The sequence below is a fragment of the Symphalangus syndactylus genome, chromosome 1, assembly GCF_028878055.3.
Source record: "Symphalangus syndactylus isolate Jambi chromosome 1, NHGRI_mSymSyn1-v2.1_pri, whole genome shotgun sequence".
NCBI lineage: Eukaryota > Metazoa > Chordata > Mammalia > Primates > Hylobatidae > Symphalangus > Symphalangus syndactylus.
This window is the reverse complement of record NC_072423.2, coordinates 112529502-112545181: the sequence shown is the minus strand read 5'-3', so window position 1 is coordinate 112545181 and position 15680 is coordinate 112529502. Positions and strand designations below refer to the sequence as shown.

Sequence of the window (15680 nt, the reverse complement as noted above, 5' to 3'; positions counted from 1 at the left end):
GGGTGAGGGGCATTTGGGCCATGCTCACTGCCCAAGACTGAACACAGGCTCCAAGAAGAAAGTATGCCTTATGGGAAACACTCCTGGCTCCACAGGCTCTGAGAGCTCTGCACAGGCACCAGTGAACAAGCCCCCACCTGCAGCCCCCCTGCGTACAGCTACCCTGCGCTCTCAATTAGCAATAATCGCGCCTCGGATAGACCTCATTGGCTACGATACTGCCACCGCGCAAAGCTTACCCTGCGCTCTCAAAGGGGAGTGGGTTCTCTGGAATGTGCCTGACTTCCAATACTCCAACACCAGGACTGAATACCAGCCCAAAGCTCCTGTTTACTCAGGGCACACAAAGCCACCCAGGGCCGTTTAGTCGAGGAAGTCAAGGGTCACTGTTCCCCTCTGAAAAGAGATCATACACATGCCCCACTGCACCTCCCACCCGTGGGAGACCCCCCCTCCCCATCACTGCCTCTCCATGCACATTCCCGGTGTCCTGAGCTCTGCCTATGCCTGTGGAAGATATCCCCGGGCTGTGTGTGGGTGTGCACCCAGCCCCCGTGGCACACCAGTGCTGCCCAAAGCACTCTCTGTACCAGGGATCCAGATTGGCCACCAGTCCCTATACTTATGTCCCCAGCAACATTTATCAACCATTCCCCCAATCTCCCTTCCCTGCTCTCCTCTGATCACTCCTCCAGTACTAGAACCAGAAGTTCTCCCCCACATGGTAGAGAAAGTGATCCAGGAGATGGGAAGCAACCATGGTCACCAATGAGTAGGCAGCAGGCTAGGTTCCACTCGCTGGAACTCCCAGGCCATCTGACACCGGACACTCAGGTAACTGGAGGGCAGGCCAGGAAATCCAAAATGAAAATCTAGGCCTCAGGAGTGCATCCATAACAGTTCAGAAGAGGATAGAGAGATGAGAGAGGAACTAAAGGAGGTGACTATCCCAACTTCTGGCCCAACCTTCAAGTCTTAGATCTTGATTCTTAATGAAAAAAACTCAGTCTGATTGTTTTAAATAATAAAACAGGATATTTTAATTGGACATTAGCACAAAGTTTTGATAATTAATGTAAATGAACCTTGTCTACAAAGCGAAGCGTGCCTGCTGGTGAGCCACACAGATGCTGCTCCTTCAGATTGAGTTTGTACACGTCCCCAAAGGCTCACTTCATTGCTATGATTCTCTACCTAAATCCACATTCACAGCTATTGCCTCAGACCCTCTGGAGGAGGGGCCAGGGGTTAGCTGGCTCTGAATAGCATGTAGAGCACAGGCAGTGTGGCCACAAATGTCACACAGGTGACCAGGGTGCTATAGATGGTGTTCCTGTTGACTTGGGCTTCTAGTCTCTGCTCCGTGTCTGACAGTGCCAAGATCATGCTCCCCTGCTCCAGCAAGGAGCTGGGCATAGCCCCGTCTGCTGGTTCCACCAGGCCTGGGTGTGCTGCAGCCTTTACAAGCTGAACCACCCCAGCCATTTGGCTACAAGTCTTTTCTAGGCCATCAAGCTGCTCACGTAAGCCTTCTAGACATGAATGGACTTGCCTGGAATGACTGAGCTGCTCTTTCAAGGCAGCTGAAAGGACATCTACATCTCTGTCTCTGATTGGGGGAGTACCTGCCTGTGACCCAGAGCCCTGCCCTGGCCCAGCAGCATGTACCAGGCCCCTCAAATCCACCATGAGATTGTGGAGGTCCCTCTGCTGGCGGGAGTAGCTAGACGCCTGTTCTCGAATGGCCTCCTGGAGACTCAGAGGCCCCTTCTGTGCCTCCAGGAGTAAAGCCTTCAGCTCCTGTAGCCGGACACGGTTCACATAGGTGGAGCCAGCCACACCAATCAGGGCCCCCAGGACAGAGCCAATGAGGGACCAGTTCTTGGTCCTCTCAGCCCTTGTGCGCTCCTTCTCATGACTTTCCCGCACAGCCGCAGAGAAGAGGGAGAACTTCTCGCGCTCAGAGTCTTCTGCACGCAGATAGGCTGTGCGAAGCCTCTTCTCCTCCTGCAGAAGCAAAGCCATATCACTGGATTACATGGGCACAAGGTGACCCTGCAGCTATAGCCACAAGCAGATGGCTCACTACCTTGTGCCTGGCAGAGTACATGTTCCATAGACCCATGCTGAATGAATGAAGGTAGCACCAACCTGGCTGGGTCAGAGGGGCAAAGGAATTGGGAGTGATCAAAGTGAGTTGCATGATCGTCCCACCTGAGCAGTCCTGGGTTTGACCAGAGGTGCACTTATGTCTACACGAAGGGAAGTGTCCAGCACTCCCGAGGCCAGCCCCTCCATACTTCTCCTTCCTCAGCATTCTGAGTCCCAGGCTACGCTGCCCTGAACAGTTGGCCCCAGTACTCCAGAAGAAAGCACATGGATAGGCTCTGGAAGCTTGGGGTTCTGTCCATCCATAGGAGCTTCTGGCTCACCTCTATACCAGGCCTCTGATTACAGACCAGTCAAGGTTCCCACCTGGCCCCTCCTAGATCTGCCAGGCTAGGGTCACTGTCCAGGTGCAAAAGGGCTGCCTCCTGAGGTGCCTACCTGCAGCATCCTGTGCTCGAGAGTAGCCAGTTCCAAGTACTGACTGTCCTCCCTGGAGACACGGTCCAAGCGGTCCCTCACCTCCTTCAGCTTGGCCTGGTGAACTTCCAAGTCCTCCCGAGCCTCTCGGACAAGCCCTCGAGCCACCATGAACACTTTCTCAGCCTGCAAAGAGAAAACCAGAGGCCATCTGCACCTTCCGTCCACACCCACACAGGCTCAGCTGCATTCCCAGCGAGGCTGTGGCTAAGAAGAGGTCACTGGGGTGTGAGCTACAAAGGGTGGAAACAGAATTCCTTAGACACTAATCCTGGCTCACCCAGTGGTGCTCAAAGTGCAGCCTTGGGCCACACCCATCAGAATCACAAGATTTAGCCATTCAAGCAGAAATAACATGCCCCTGAAAAAACTTGAAAACAGCTAACAATGCACACAATTTGTGTCCATCAAACCTGTGTTGGTAGGCTGTTTCTCGTGTGTTGCCTTATTTAGGCCTCCTAACAATGTCATGAAAATCACTGCTGCGGACTCCAGTTTATAGACCCGGAAACACCAGCTCAGCCAGGCTCACAATCTCCAAGGAAAGAGATGGCACTGTTTGTCTCAAAGCCCCAGCTGAACTTCCCACCTCACTACACTACTCCATGCCTAAGCAGGAGTGGGAACAGAGATGATAGAATGCATTTCTGCCACCACAAAGGACTTGACAACCACAACCAGCTTTTTCCACCTCACACTGTGACATTTCCCAGTGCCCTCTACCTTCACAAAAGATGTTGTAATTACATACAGTAACAGTACTGCAGCAAGCCCAGGTAACTCACCATCAATCCCCGAACAGTCCACAAAGGAAGTATTTGCTGGCCTCACAGACTGCATGTTAGTGGCCAGGGACTTATTGGTACACAGTAACTGTTTTCAAGGAAAGTAGGTGGCACAGTTACATGGAGACCTTCACCCCAGAAGCATCAAGCCCAGGTTTCCAAGTGAGAAATGAGGACAAACTCAAGTCTGGATGTGGCTACCCAGCACCACGTGACTGGTTTGACACATTACCCAAGTCAGAGGGCAGGGCCAGCCACCCCAGCTCCCCTCCTCACCTCTGTCACCTTTCCCTGGGCCTCTCGAACCTCACTGAGTCCAACAAACTCTTCATATCTGTCCCACCAAGTCTTGGCTGTGGAGGTCGCTCGTTGCTGAATGCTGTGCCCCAGGGCTCTTCCCAGTGCTGGGAGGCGGTGATGCAGCCCGAGGGCCACCTCCTCAGGTCTTTTCTCTCCAGGCTGGCTTGGGCCTGGGCTGCAGAGAGTCCTGGTCATAAAGAGGTCCCTTCCAAGGAGGCCCCTCCGAACCAGTACATGGGGCACACCCACGATGTGCTGCATGGCAAACCCAGGGCTGCGCCCCATCATCCTGAGATCTGTGAGGGGGACGCCAGACAGGTCAGCTCACAGCTGAGAAAGGCTGGACATAAGTCAGTTTCGAGGCCTAGGGACAGTTCTGAACAGACTAATCGCCACTCAAATCATCTAAACTGAGCACCATGCTGTTGGGCCCAGAGACTGTGGCCCCTGTGGCAAGAGGATGGTCAGACTCTCCCCTGGGTGCTCTTGGACAATGGAACACAGTTGGGGAAGAGCCTTTAGGATACCATACCTTCCAGTGCCCGCCACCATGCCACACAAAGCTGACCCTTCCCTGCTCCCCACTCCCCTACATCCCGCAGGTCTCTCTGCTGTGACTTGAATGAGAATCCTGGTGCCCAGGTTTCTGATGTCAAAGACAGTTTTGAAAACAGAGTTGTACACATGCTGACAAAGCCCCACAAAGATGCATAAATACTCCCTGCAATGTTGTGGAACTCAGGGGAATTCAGGAAGACTAAGATCCAGGATCATTTCTGTAAAACAGTCTCAAAACCAACTCCCCAGACTCTCTAAGGACTGCCTCAGCACAAGGGAAGCAGAGTTTCAATTCTGTGCAAGGACCTAAGGACACAGGCCATTTGTGATCCAAGACAGAAAATTCTCAGCTCTCCTCTAAGACAATTCCAGGGGCAAAAAAAACAAAACAAAACTGTTTTTGCCACAGAGGACTTTTCTTAGGTTCGTGCCATCCGTCTCCGCCCCCAGACTTTCCAGGCTACCAACTCTCAGTCTCACACTTCTTGACTTCCATAAGCTTTCTCTTTCCTCTCCAACCTGCCATTGCTCAACGGGTTAGGTTTCTCCCATCTTTCCCTTTTCTGTCTTGCTTTGATGTTTGGGCCTGCTTCTCATTACCTGAACAGCAGGGGTCTCCTGTTATCCAGAATCAGGTCTCACCTGAGCCCAAGAATGCCAGTGACTCTGAGGACGCCAAAGAGGTGGCCAGGTGACCCATTTTCCCAGAAAAAGCTGAGCCAACAGCACCCTCCTCTGGCCAAACCACACCTCAAAGTCCCTAAGCACTGATCCTGGCTGTGAGAGCGACACCTGGTGGCCAACAGACCAGGCCACAGAGAGAAAGGCAGAGGGAGCTGCAGACAGGAAGGAACTGAAGGAGCTCCAGATACAGAAGAGAAAGGGGCTTCCTGATGGAAGGTGATGTGAGACAGAGGCTCCCCACAGCACCCTAGCCTCCTCTCCATCATGCTGTGCTAAGAACTGTCTTTGGAGAAGCTCAGCGGCTTTGAAAACACAGCTGGTTGGGTAGAAACATGTCTTCTGGGCAAAGTGGGCCTGAGCTGAGCAGAAGGGAACTTCACTGTGACAGTGATCCCAAGCTGGTGTCACACCCAAACCCCTGCGCCCCCTTCATAAGGCTGGGTTCCATGCCCATGAGGGTGCATACCATCCAGGCCCCAGCAGCCCAGTCAGACTCCCAGGCCTCAAGGCCAGCACCCACGACACATAGGCTGGGACCCCATAACACCCCTGCAGCTGTATCCTTCATCAGACAAAGCATGCAGTGTCCGCCATGGCTGGCACCACTTTCAACACCCTCTCTTCCCAACATCACTGCCCCTCTTGGCTTCCTCCAACCTTCTCAGCCTCCTTTCCCAGCACCTCCTCTACTAGCTGCCCACTTTTAGACCCCAGGAAGGTCACCCATTCCTGGCAGAGATGACAGCTACTGTCTCCTATGCAATCTCGGCTTTCTCCCCTGCCCTCCCCCACCCCCATGTTCTGCACATGGCAGCCCAAGGCTCTGTAACACAAAAATCAGATTACATCCCTCTGATGAAAATCCCCCCAACAGCTCCCATTTCACCTGGCGGTGGCCAAGAAACCCTGAGACCTCTCAGCCCTCATCCTCTTCCTTCTAATGCCATACTCTGCTCCAGCCACCATGTTGGTCTGTGCCCTGCCACCTCCTCCAGCTGGATGACTCTTCCTCCACAAGTCTACTCGGCTCACCCTGACATCTTCATCTTTGCCCAAATATCACCTCTCAGTAAGGCTTCCTTGACCACTCCCTCCCCAGCTACCTTCTCTGCTTTATTTTTCTCCTGATGGATACATTTCCTTATGTGTTGCCTATTCTCTCACTAGAACGTAAGCTGGGTGACCAGAGACTTCATAAGGGAACGTGGCAATAATTCCCAAGTTGTTTCTCCACTCTAGTCCCTCCCCTCAGCCTCTCTACCATCCCACTAGCCCCCAACCCTGGGCCCCATTTCTCAGCCCCCAGGATGTCACCACTTAGATGTTTCACAGGCCCCCCAACCAACAAGGGGAAGAATGTTCCTGGCAAAGAGAAAAGGTGGAAAGTGCTTGAGGTCGCCCAAAACCTGAAGGGCAGTCAGTGCAACTGGAAAGCAAAAGCAGAGAAGAGTGGATGGAAAGGCTGGATAGGTGAAGCAGGGCCCTGAGGGTCAAGTTCGGAATCCTGCCCCTTCAGATCCATTCTCCCACTCTATGTAGATGGCTGTCTCCTACCAACTGCCCCTTCCTCAAGCCTCTATCATCTGTTCCTCATCTTCACTTCCAGCTGATGGTCTGCTTGCTTCATTTTCCATCAAGAAAATAATAAAAAGTTGGAAGAGAACTTCCACAAACTCCCACCATATCTTCCCAACCACCAGTAACTGCCCCATTTCCACCTCCTCTCTTGATCCTCAGGATAAAAAACCCATGCTTCTAGGGAAAACCAACCTGTGCCCCAGGTTCCAAATCCTCTCTCCTGAGACATTGCTCAGTAATTGATCTGACACCCCCACCAGCAACTGCCCCATTTCTCTGGTTCCCTTTATAACCAAACTCCTTGACAGACTGCCTGAATTCACTGTTTCTGTTCCTCCTCCTCTGATTCCGTCCATCTCCCTCTGATCTGGCCTTCACCCGCTCCTCCTTCACATGCCGTTTTTCACTTGGTTTCCAGTCAGTCCCCATTCATCTGCCTAACCTCTGGAAACTGTAGCACCCCAGCACTTGGCACTCAGACTCCTCTCTTATCCAGTCCTGTGGTTTTAAAAATCATCTATGAAAATGGTCAAAAAAATTTATTTTGGTGATGGCCATACAACTCTGTGAATATAATAAAACCACTGAATTGTACACATTGCATGAATTATATGGTATGCAAGTTATATGACAATAAAGTTGTTGTTTTTTAAAAAAAACAAAACTATACTTTTGACTCCTCCAGCCCAGACCTCTCTCCCCAGGGTTCTAGACTCATTTATCAAACTTCCCAACCTATATCTCTGCCTGAAAATCTAATGGGGATCTCATCTTCCCCTCCCAAACCTGTTTTTCCCATAGCCTTCTCCATCATGGATGACAGCAATACCAAGTTCAAATATTCAGATCAACAACCTCGCATCACCCGATTCCTCATTTCTCTCCCACCTCACAGCCATCTATCAGCAAATGCCCCTGGCTTTCCAAATCCAGGATCCCTCCTCCTGTCACCTCTGCCACTGCTACCAAATGGTCCCAGTGACCCACATCACATCTCTAGCCTGGATTATCCCAAGAGCCTCCTGACAGATGTCACCCTGCTTCTATTCCAGCCCCTGCAACTTATTGTCAGCCGAGCAGTCAGTGTTCCTTTCCAAACACAAGTGGGACCATTGTCTCTCTGCTCAACCCCTACAATGGTTCCCCACTTCTCTCAAGGTAAAAGCCTGTCCTTTCCATGGCCTACAGGGAACCTACCCACTGGCTCTCATTCCTCTCTGACCTCATCTCCCACTAGTCTCCTTTTCCTCACTCCACTCCAAGCACACGGACCTTCTTGAAGTTGCTGGAACGCACCAAGTTGTCCCCAGCTCAGGGTCTTCACGACAGCTGCTATCTGTGCTGCTTGCTCCCTCACCTTCTTCAAGTCCCGCTCAAATAGTAGCCCCTTGGGAGGTCTTCCCCATGCACCCTATCAGATATGGCCATCCCACTCCCACCCTAGCACTCCTGACCCACTTTCTCTGCTTTATTTTTTCCATGCATATATCACATGACCTGCAATATGTATCTCGTTTATTTGCTTTGGTTATAGTCTGTCTCACTCACTAGAATTTCAGCTTGGTACCTATAGTACATACCCAGCAAAAAATGTACTCATCGGCCTAATCTCTGGACACTGTAGCATCCCAGCGCTCAGCACTGTTATTTAAAAAAAATAACAACTTTGGCAGGGTGCGGTGGCTCATGCCTGTAATCCCAACACTTTGGGAGGCTGAGGCGGGGGGATCACGAGGTCAGGAGTTCGAGACCAGCCTGGCCAACATGGTGAAACCCCGTCTCTACTAAAAATGCAAAAATTTTCCGGGCATGGTGGCGGGCACCTGTAATCCCAGCTACTGGGCAGGCTGAGGCAGGAGAATCGCTTGAACCCAGGAAGCAGAGGTTGCAGTGAGCCAAGATCGTGCCATTGCACTCCAGCCCGGGCGACAAGAGCAAGACTCCATCTCGGGGGGAAAACAAAAAAAGCTTTATTGATATATAACTTGCATACCATATAACTCACACATTGTGTACAATTCAGTAGTTTTGGTATATTAACAGAGTTGTATGGCCATCACCAAAATAAATTTTTTTGACCATTTTCATAGATGAATAAACAGAATTCGCAAACTGCTGCACCCCTGACTATATTATAAAACAAACTCCTTACAGGGGTTTCCAAAGCTATAGGACCACGTGATACAACTCCAGTCCACTTCTGCCATCTCCCCGCCTAATCTCCCTCCACGAAGCTGTGCTTTCCTTGGTACAAGGAAAGCGCCGAGCTTGACGTTCTTTGCACATGCCCTGCTGTCAACCTGCAGTGCTCTTCCCGCGCACGGCCACAGGGCCTTCCGGTTAAGTACCCCTCCTGCGGTTCCGGATTCTAGCCTAGCAGGACAACCCTATCTCCTCGTACCTGGCGCGGCCCGACAGAGCGTCTGCCGCTCAGTTGACCTCTGACCTGTTAGTACCCGCCCCTGGAGTGCCGCATCCGGTAGCGAGAGTTTAACTTCCTGACTAGGAGCCAATCAGCGGGGCCGTCTCGCTGTCTACGACAGAGGGTGGGGACAGACGCTCCGTTTCCGGTGGCAGGGTCTGGGGAAGGGGCGGCAGGCGCCATGTCCGGCCGCGAAGGTAAGTGTTCCGGGACGGTGAGGACTGCGGGGACGACGGGGTGGGGACCGGGCAGCAGGGGCAGGCCGAACGTGCTTGTGTCGCCCACAGGTGGCAAGAAGAAGCCACTGAAACAGCCCAAGAAGCAGGCCAAGGAGATGGACGAGGTGAGGGCGGGCGCGGAGGCACGGGCGGGTGCGCGGGGGCTGGGAGATAGGCCTGAGTTGAACACGCTCTGCCTCTCCCCAGGAAGATAAGGCTTTCAAGCAGAAACAAAAAGAGGAGCAGAAGAAACTCGAGGAGCTAAAAGCGAAGGCCGCGGGGAAGGGGCCCTTAGGTAAGTGGGGGCCGAATGGAGCTCAAGCCGGCCAAACGCTATGAGCACCTGTTGGGATGAGGGCGTGGGCATGTCTTTTTCCTCCCTCCTGAACTGCGAGGTCTCGTTTTCCGACGTCCGCTGCAGCGGATGGTCTCTAGCCAGTCTCGGATTTGCAGCAGCAGTAAAGGCCGGGAGGTGGAAACGAGGTCTCCTGCCTCCCAGGCAGTCTGGGCTTCCATTCCTTAGGAAGAGCTGCAGAAACGGAAACATTGAAATGTATTTACCTCAGACGCACATTCATAGTTAAGTTTTTCAGTCTTCCGTCTTACGCAATTTTTTGCCCCAAATTCGTATTTCACTGCCTTCTAGTGTTTGAACCTTACTTGACTTAGAAGTTTTTTTGTTTTGTTTTGTCTTTTTGAGACAGAGGCTCACTCTGTCTCCCAGGCTGGAGTGCAGTGGCGTGATCCTGGCTCACTGCAACCTCCACCTTCCGGGTTCAAGCGATTCTCCTGCCTCAGCCTCCCAAGTAGCTGGGATTACAGGCGCCTGCCACCACGCCTGGCTAATTTTTTTTTTTTTTTTTTTTTTTTTGAGACGGAGTGTGGCTAATTTTTGTATTTTTAGTAGAGATGGGGTTTCACCATCTTGGCCAGGCTGGTCTTGAACTCCTGACCTCGTGAGCCACCGTGCCTGGCCAGTTTTTTTTTTGTATTTATAGTAGAGATGGAGTTTCACCATGTTGGCCAAGCCAGTCTCGAACTCCTGACCTCAAGTGATTCACCCACCTCTGCCTCCCAGAGTGCTTGGATTACAAGCGTGAGCCACAGCACCTGGCCAACTTTTTTTTTTTTTTTTTTTGTACTGCTTATATTATCTCTAATATATGCTTTTGCCTTCTGAGTCTTTTTACTTCTGGATATGCCTAGACTAAAAGATAAAGTCCAGGCTCTTCAGTGTGATGTTGCTCCATATGCTTTTCTAACTGAATCCTCCACCTTTTTTACATCTTTTATGTAGTAGGAATTCATTACACTTCAAAATATTTCTCAGGCCCAGCAGTTCTAGTACTTTATGTGCATCATAAGCATTATTTTACATTAATCCAACTAGTGATTATTTCCTCCACAGTTGTTTATGCCCCCATTTGAGCACTGTGAGCCCCACTAGGCATGATGGAGACAAGGATGGTGCGAGTGTCATCCAGGGCTTCCCAAGACCTCTCTCCCAGTGGGTTTGATCCATTAGTGTTTACCTACCCAGCACTGAGATTCTAGCTCTTGAGATTCCTTCTCAGAATGGTGTAAGGGGCCAGGCACAGTGGCTGACAACCATAATCCTAGTGCTTTGGTAGGCCTAAGCAGGAGGATTGTTTAAGGCTAGGAGTTCACAGCATCAAAGGGAGACCCTGTCTACAGAAAAATTTTAAAATTAGCTGGGTATGGTGGTGGTGTCGGCCCATTTCCTGTAATCCCAGCTATTTAAAAGGCTGAGGCAGCCTCGCTTAAGCACAGGAGTTCAAGGTAAGAGGATTATTTGAGCACAGGAGTTCAGGCGGTAGTCAGCTGGGATCGTGCCACTGTATTCCAGCCTGGGAGATAGAGTGAGACCCTATCTCAAAAAAAAAAAAAAAAAAGGCCGGGCGCGGTGGCTCACGCTTGTAATCCCAGCACTTTGGGAGGCCGAGGCGGGCGGATCATGAGGTCAGGAGATCGAGACCACGGTGAAACCCCGTCTCTACTAAAAAATACAAAAAATTAGCCGGGCGCGGTGGCGGGCGCCTGTAGTCCCAGCTACTCGGAGGCTGAGGCAGGAGAATGGCGTGAACCCGGGAGGCGGAGCTTGCAGTGAGCCGAGATTGCGCCACTGCACTCCAGCCTGGGTGACAGAGCGAGACTCTGTCTCAAAAAAAAAAAAAAAAAAAAAAGGTATCTTGCACCCTCTTTTAATCTGTGATTGTGTATAGAGAAAAGACCAGTCCTTAGTGTAACTCTATGCTAGTTGTTTCTCATTGAGCATCTCTAATTTTTATTTTAAGGTTTATTTTGTCAGGCCCCTTTGGATCTTCTTTCCTGTATTAGGCATATGTAACCCTACACTTTTTTTTTTTTTTTTTTTTTTTTTAATAGTCGCCCAGGCTGGAGTGCAGTGGGCACATCTCAGCTCACTGCAGCCTCCGCCTCCCAGGTTCAAGTGATTCTCCTGCCTCAGCCTCCCGCATAGCTGGGATTACAAGCACCTGCCACCTCGCCCGGCTAATTTTTTGTATTTTTAGTAGAGACGGGGTTTCACCGTGTTAGCCAGGATGGTCTCGATCTCCTGACCTCGTGATCCGCCCGCCTCGGCCTCCTAAAGTGCTGGGATTACAGGCGTGAGCCACCACGCCTGGCCTATGCTGTTTCTTAAATCGCCTACTGCGTTCCACATATATGGTCATTTGTAAATTGATAGAGTATACCAGGTGCCAGGATCATAATATGGAAGGTAGTGTAACATGGCAGTTAAGAATGTGGACTTTGAAGTCAGACAACTCAGGTTGGAATCCTGGCTTGTCACATACCTTAGACAGCACCTAACAATAAGACTTCTTTTTTGGCTGGGCATGGTGGCTCACGACTGTAATCCCAGCACTTTGGGAGGCTGAGGTGGGTGGACCACTTGAGGTCTGGAGTTCGAGACCTGCCTGGCCAACATGGTGAAACCCCATCTCTACTAAAAATACCAAAATTAGCTGGGTATGGTGGCGTGCGCCTTTAGTCCCAGCTACTCGGAAGGCTGATGCATGAAGAATCGCTTGAACCTGGGAGGCAGAGGCTGCAGTGAGCCAAAATTGCACCACCACAGTCCAGCCTAGGTGACAAAGCAAGACTCCATCTCAAAAAAAAAAGGGGGGGGGGGGGCTGGGGTCGGTGGCTCATGCCTGTAATCCCAGCATTTTGGGAGTCTGAGGCAGGCAGATCACCTGAGGTCAGGAGTTCGAGACCAGCCTGAACAATATGGTGATGCCCCGTCTCTACTAAAAATACAAAAATTAGCCAGGGCTTCTAGTCCCAGCTGCTCGGGAGGCTGAGACAGGAGAATTGCTTGAACCCGGGAGGCGGAGGTTGCAATGAGCTGAGATCGTGCCACTGCACTCCCGCCTGGGTGACAGAGCAAGAATCTATCTCAAAAAAAAAAAGACTTCCTTTTTCTGTAAAATGGGTTATGGCATGAGGATTAAATAAGCCAATCTGTGAAGTATACAGAAGTGTAGATCTAGACCAGTGCACAGCCAGCCACTGCTTGTACTCTGTCTCATCCTCATTTTTCCTTTACCTAGAACAGACAGTATCAGTGAAGCTGCTGTCCATGCTTGTGTTAAAGTGAATGCCCAATACAAAAGCCAGGCTTTACTAAGGTCCACAGCAGGCCCATGGGGCTTCTACCATAAGAACTATATTTTTCCCTAATTGTGACTATTTTTCTTTTGCAGCCACAGGTGGAATTAAGAAATCTGGCAAAAAGTAACCTGTTCCTTGTGCCTGAGGAGATGGTGACCCTTTATTTCATCCGTATTTAAACCTTTCTATTCCCTGCCATAACATCTTTTGCCACGTATAGCTTGAATTAAGTGTTGTCTTGGAGCTGTTGTACATTTAAGAATAAACTTTTGTAAAAAAAAAAAAAAAAATCTTACAGTGGCTCATCATCTCTTTAGTTGTTTTCACTAAGTCATTCCTACCGTAACTGAATTTAAAGTAAAACCAGCTCAGAATCTTGCCAGTCTGCTCTTTGGTCCTTGTTCTACCCTAAACTTTGTATCACCTGAAATTAAATCAACTCATTTGAAAGGATGGCGTTCTTGTGTGGTTGTATACCTGACAGAATACCTTACATGAGGTTAGTGGAAGAATTTGCACTTTTTTTGGTGGGGGAGGGGGTGGAGTCTCACTCTCACCCAGGCTGGAGTGCAGTGGCATGATCTCTGCTCAATGCAACCGCCACCTCCCAGGTTCAAACTATTCTGCTTTGGCCTCCCAAGTAGCCGTGGTTACAGGCACCCGCCACCATGCCTGGCTAATTGTTTCTATTTTTAGTAGAGGGGAGTTTCACCATGTTGGCCAGGCTGGTCTCAAACTCCTGACGTCAAGTGATCTGCCTGCTTCAGCCTCCCAAAGTGCTGGGATTACAGGCATGAGCCACTGTGCCTGACCAGAATTTATGCTTTTAAAAGAAAACCCATCTTTATGTTGTGACATCCAAATTGCTGTATGTTTTGATGAGACTTGTTCATCTGTTCATGTAAGGCGTCTGCTATATGCAGGCACTGGTGTATGTACCAGGGAACAGTGTTGTCAAGCAACTTCTCTACTGTGGAAGAGGCAGGGCAGGGCAAATTATATGATCCTCCAAGTTGCTGGCAGTGAAGTCCCCATGTGCACAAAACAGGTCCAGGGCAGCAACTGCGGGAAGCCCCAGCCCACTTGGTGGTGGATGGAGGGGGTGCCAGTGCCAGGCAAGAGGTTGGGGGTGAGGCAAAACGGGCTCACTCTACCTCCTGCTGCCCAGGACTGGAGTCCCAGGCATACCTACTGCTTGCCCCTCACTAAATGCAAAGACAGGGACCATCCGTAATGTATGCTAAATATGTTTTAAAACGCTTAGCTGGGTGTGGTGATGCATTTCTGTAGTCCCAGCCATTTGGGAGGCTGAGGTGGGAGGATCACTTGAGCCCAGGAGTTCGAGGCTGCAGTGAGCCAAGATCGCACCACTGCACTCCAGCCTGGGAGACAGAACAAGACCCTGTATTTATTTAAAAAAAAAAAAAAAAATCAGAAGCACAAGTATTTGGATTTCCCTCCCAGGCCCTTAATACAACTATATTAATAATGCTCAGCTTTCTCTGAGAATGTATTTTCAAAGAGCCCTGGAACCATTATGAGACTTTGCTAAATCAAAACTAGGTTTTAGAATATTGAAAACTTTCATGATTAATGTACTACATATTAACGCGGGAGAGAGGGCAGGGGGAAGCCTGTGTTGGTCCTCTCCAGAAAGTTGCACAGCCAGTAGCACCCTTCAGTAGGCTTCAGGCATTCCCTATGGGGCCTTGCCAGCTGGCACCCAGCAGTATGCTGCTAAAACAAACCTGAGCACCAGTGATGCACACTGTTCCTGAGAGCAAGTTACTTGGTGGAACCTATCCCTCTTTAACAAATGAACAGTCCTGTCTCCAGGACCAGAGTCCTGCAGCAATTAAGCATGCAACATTTGGGAAGCCATCTGAGGGAGACTACCAGTTGCTCCAAAAAACTTTAAACTCCTTAGACATTGTAGGCCCTGATAGCACTCTCTTTTTCATTTACTCTTTTTATTTAATGCCTTCACAAACATTCCTAGGACACTCACAGGTGGAGTTTGGCACTGAGCAGGTAAGGCTGAAAGAGTCTTGCTCCTGTTACTCTCCATTGCCAAATTCTCTATTGCGGCTAACTGTTCTGCACACCACAGCTGCCCAATAAAATTTGTCAGGCACGCAAGCCCACCTCAAATTGCTGCTCCTTTGTGAAGCTTTACCTCTGTTCGCCACAGGTAACTCTTACCTGGCCTTTGTGTGGCCTCCCTTTCAATGTAGAATTCTCGTGTTAGTCTTATGTGCCAGCCTCCTACCCCTCTATCCTGCTAACTTGACTCAACCTGTAGGACAGCCCAGGTGCCATTTACAGGGGGACTTCTTAACCTCCTGAGCCCTATTCTATACAACCAGGGCTTAGGAAAAAAAACACTCCAGCACTCAGAGGAATGAATGTTAACAGCCTGAGCAGCTCCCACCCCCTCCCACACAAGAACAGCTCCAACATCATTCCTCCTTGGACTTTCCTCCTCCCTGGGCCTACCTCAAATGTACACATGGGAAACATTCACTATACCCGAAGATGTCTGTACACGACAGCTGTATTAGTACTCCTCACCCAACAAATTACACTCTCCTCAAGAAAGCCTCGGGGTTTGTGGGAGGTGGGTCTGGCGGCAGAAGGAAAGCGAGGTCACGGAGACCACATCCCTGAATGCTGCCTGGCTCGACTCAAACGCAACACGCGTGAATGCTAGGGCAAGCTGTTCCGGCGCGGCCCTCCTCCACGGAATGCCAGGGAGGGAGCGCAAAGCCACCCGCGCGGCGGAGCTGGTGCGCCTCCGACCCGCCTCTCCGGTAACGGGTCGCGCCGCACTGAGTCCTTGCAGCAAACCTGCCGAATCCCGGCCGTGGACCTCTGAACACCGGGCGGGGCCGG

The 15680-nt window shown here is 50.6% G+C and overlaps 1 protein-coding gene, 1 long non-coding RNA gene and 1 pseudogene across 14 annotated transcripts; 1 reads left to right on the top strand and 2 right to left on the bottom strand.

Moving 5' to 3' along the window:
* Positions 1 to 167: 167 nt before the first annotated feature.
* LOC129461078 (uncharacterized) lies at positions 168 to 236 on the bottom strand (annotated as a pseudogene).
* Positions 237 to 1012: 776 nt separating this feature from the next.
* On the bottom strand, positions 1013 to 15679 carry CCDC51 (coiled-coil domain containing 51). 13 transcript variants are annotated; one of them, XM_063610268.1, is made up of 4 exons: positions 15285 to 15679; positions 9475 to 9660; positions 2548 to 2712; positions 1013 to 2007 (listed from the first exon to the last, which is right to left on the bottom strand). In XM_063610268.1, the coding sequence occupies exons 1-4, from the start codon at positions 15306 to 15308 to the stop codon at positions 1249 to 1251; spliced, it is 1134 nt and encodes a 377-aa protein (XP_063466338.1). In that variant the 5' UTR covers positions 15309 to 15679; the 3' UTR covers positions 1013 to 1248. The 13 variants fall into 13 exon arrangements, with proteins under 13 accessions (XP_063466338.1, XP_055134377.1, XP_055134388.1 ...); XM_055278402.2 differs by lacking the exon at positions 15285 to 15679 and adding an exon at positions 3648 to 3846 and having other exon boundaries at positions 9475 to 9665; XM_055278413.2 differs by lacking the exons at positions 9475 to 9660; positions 15285 to 15679 and adding exons at positions 3648 to 3967; positions 8893 to 8951.
* On the top strand, positions 9006 to 13238 carry LOC129482532 (uncharacterized). Its single transcript, XR_008657752.2, has 4 exons — positions 9006 to 9110; positions 9201 to 9256; positions 9339 to 9426; positions 12881 to 13238. It is a non-coding gene; the product is annotated as an uncharacterized lncRNA (long non-coding RNA).
* Position 15680: the final 1 nt, after the last annotated feature.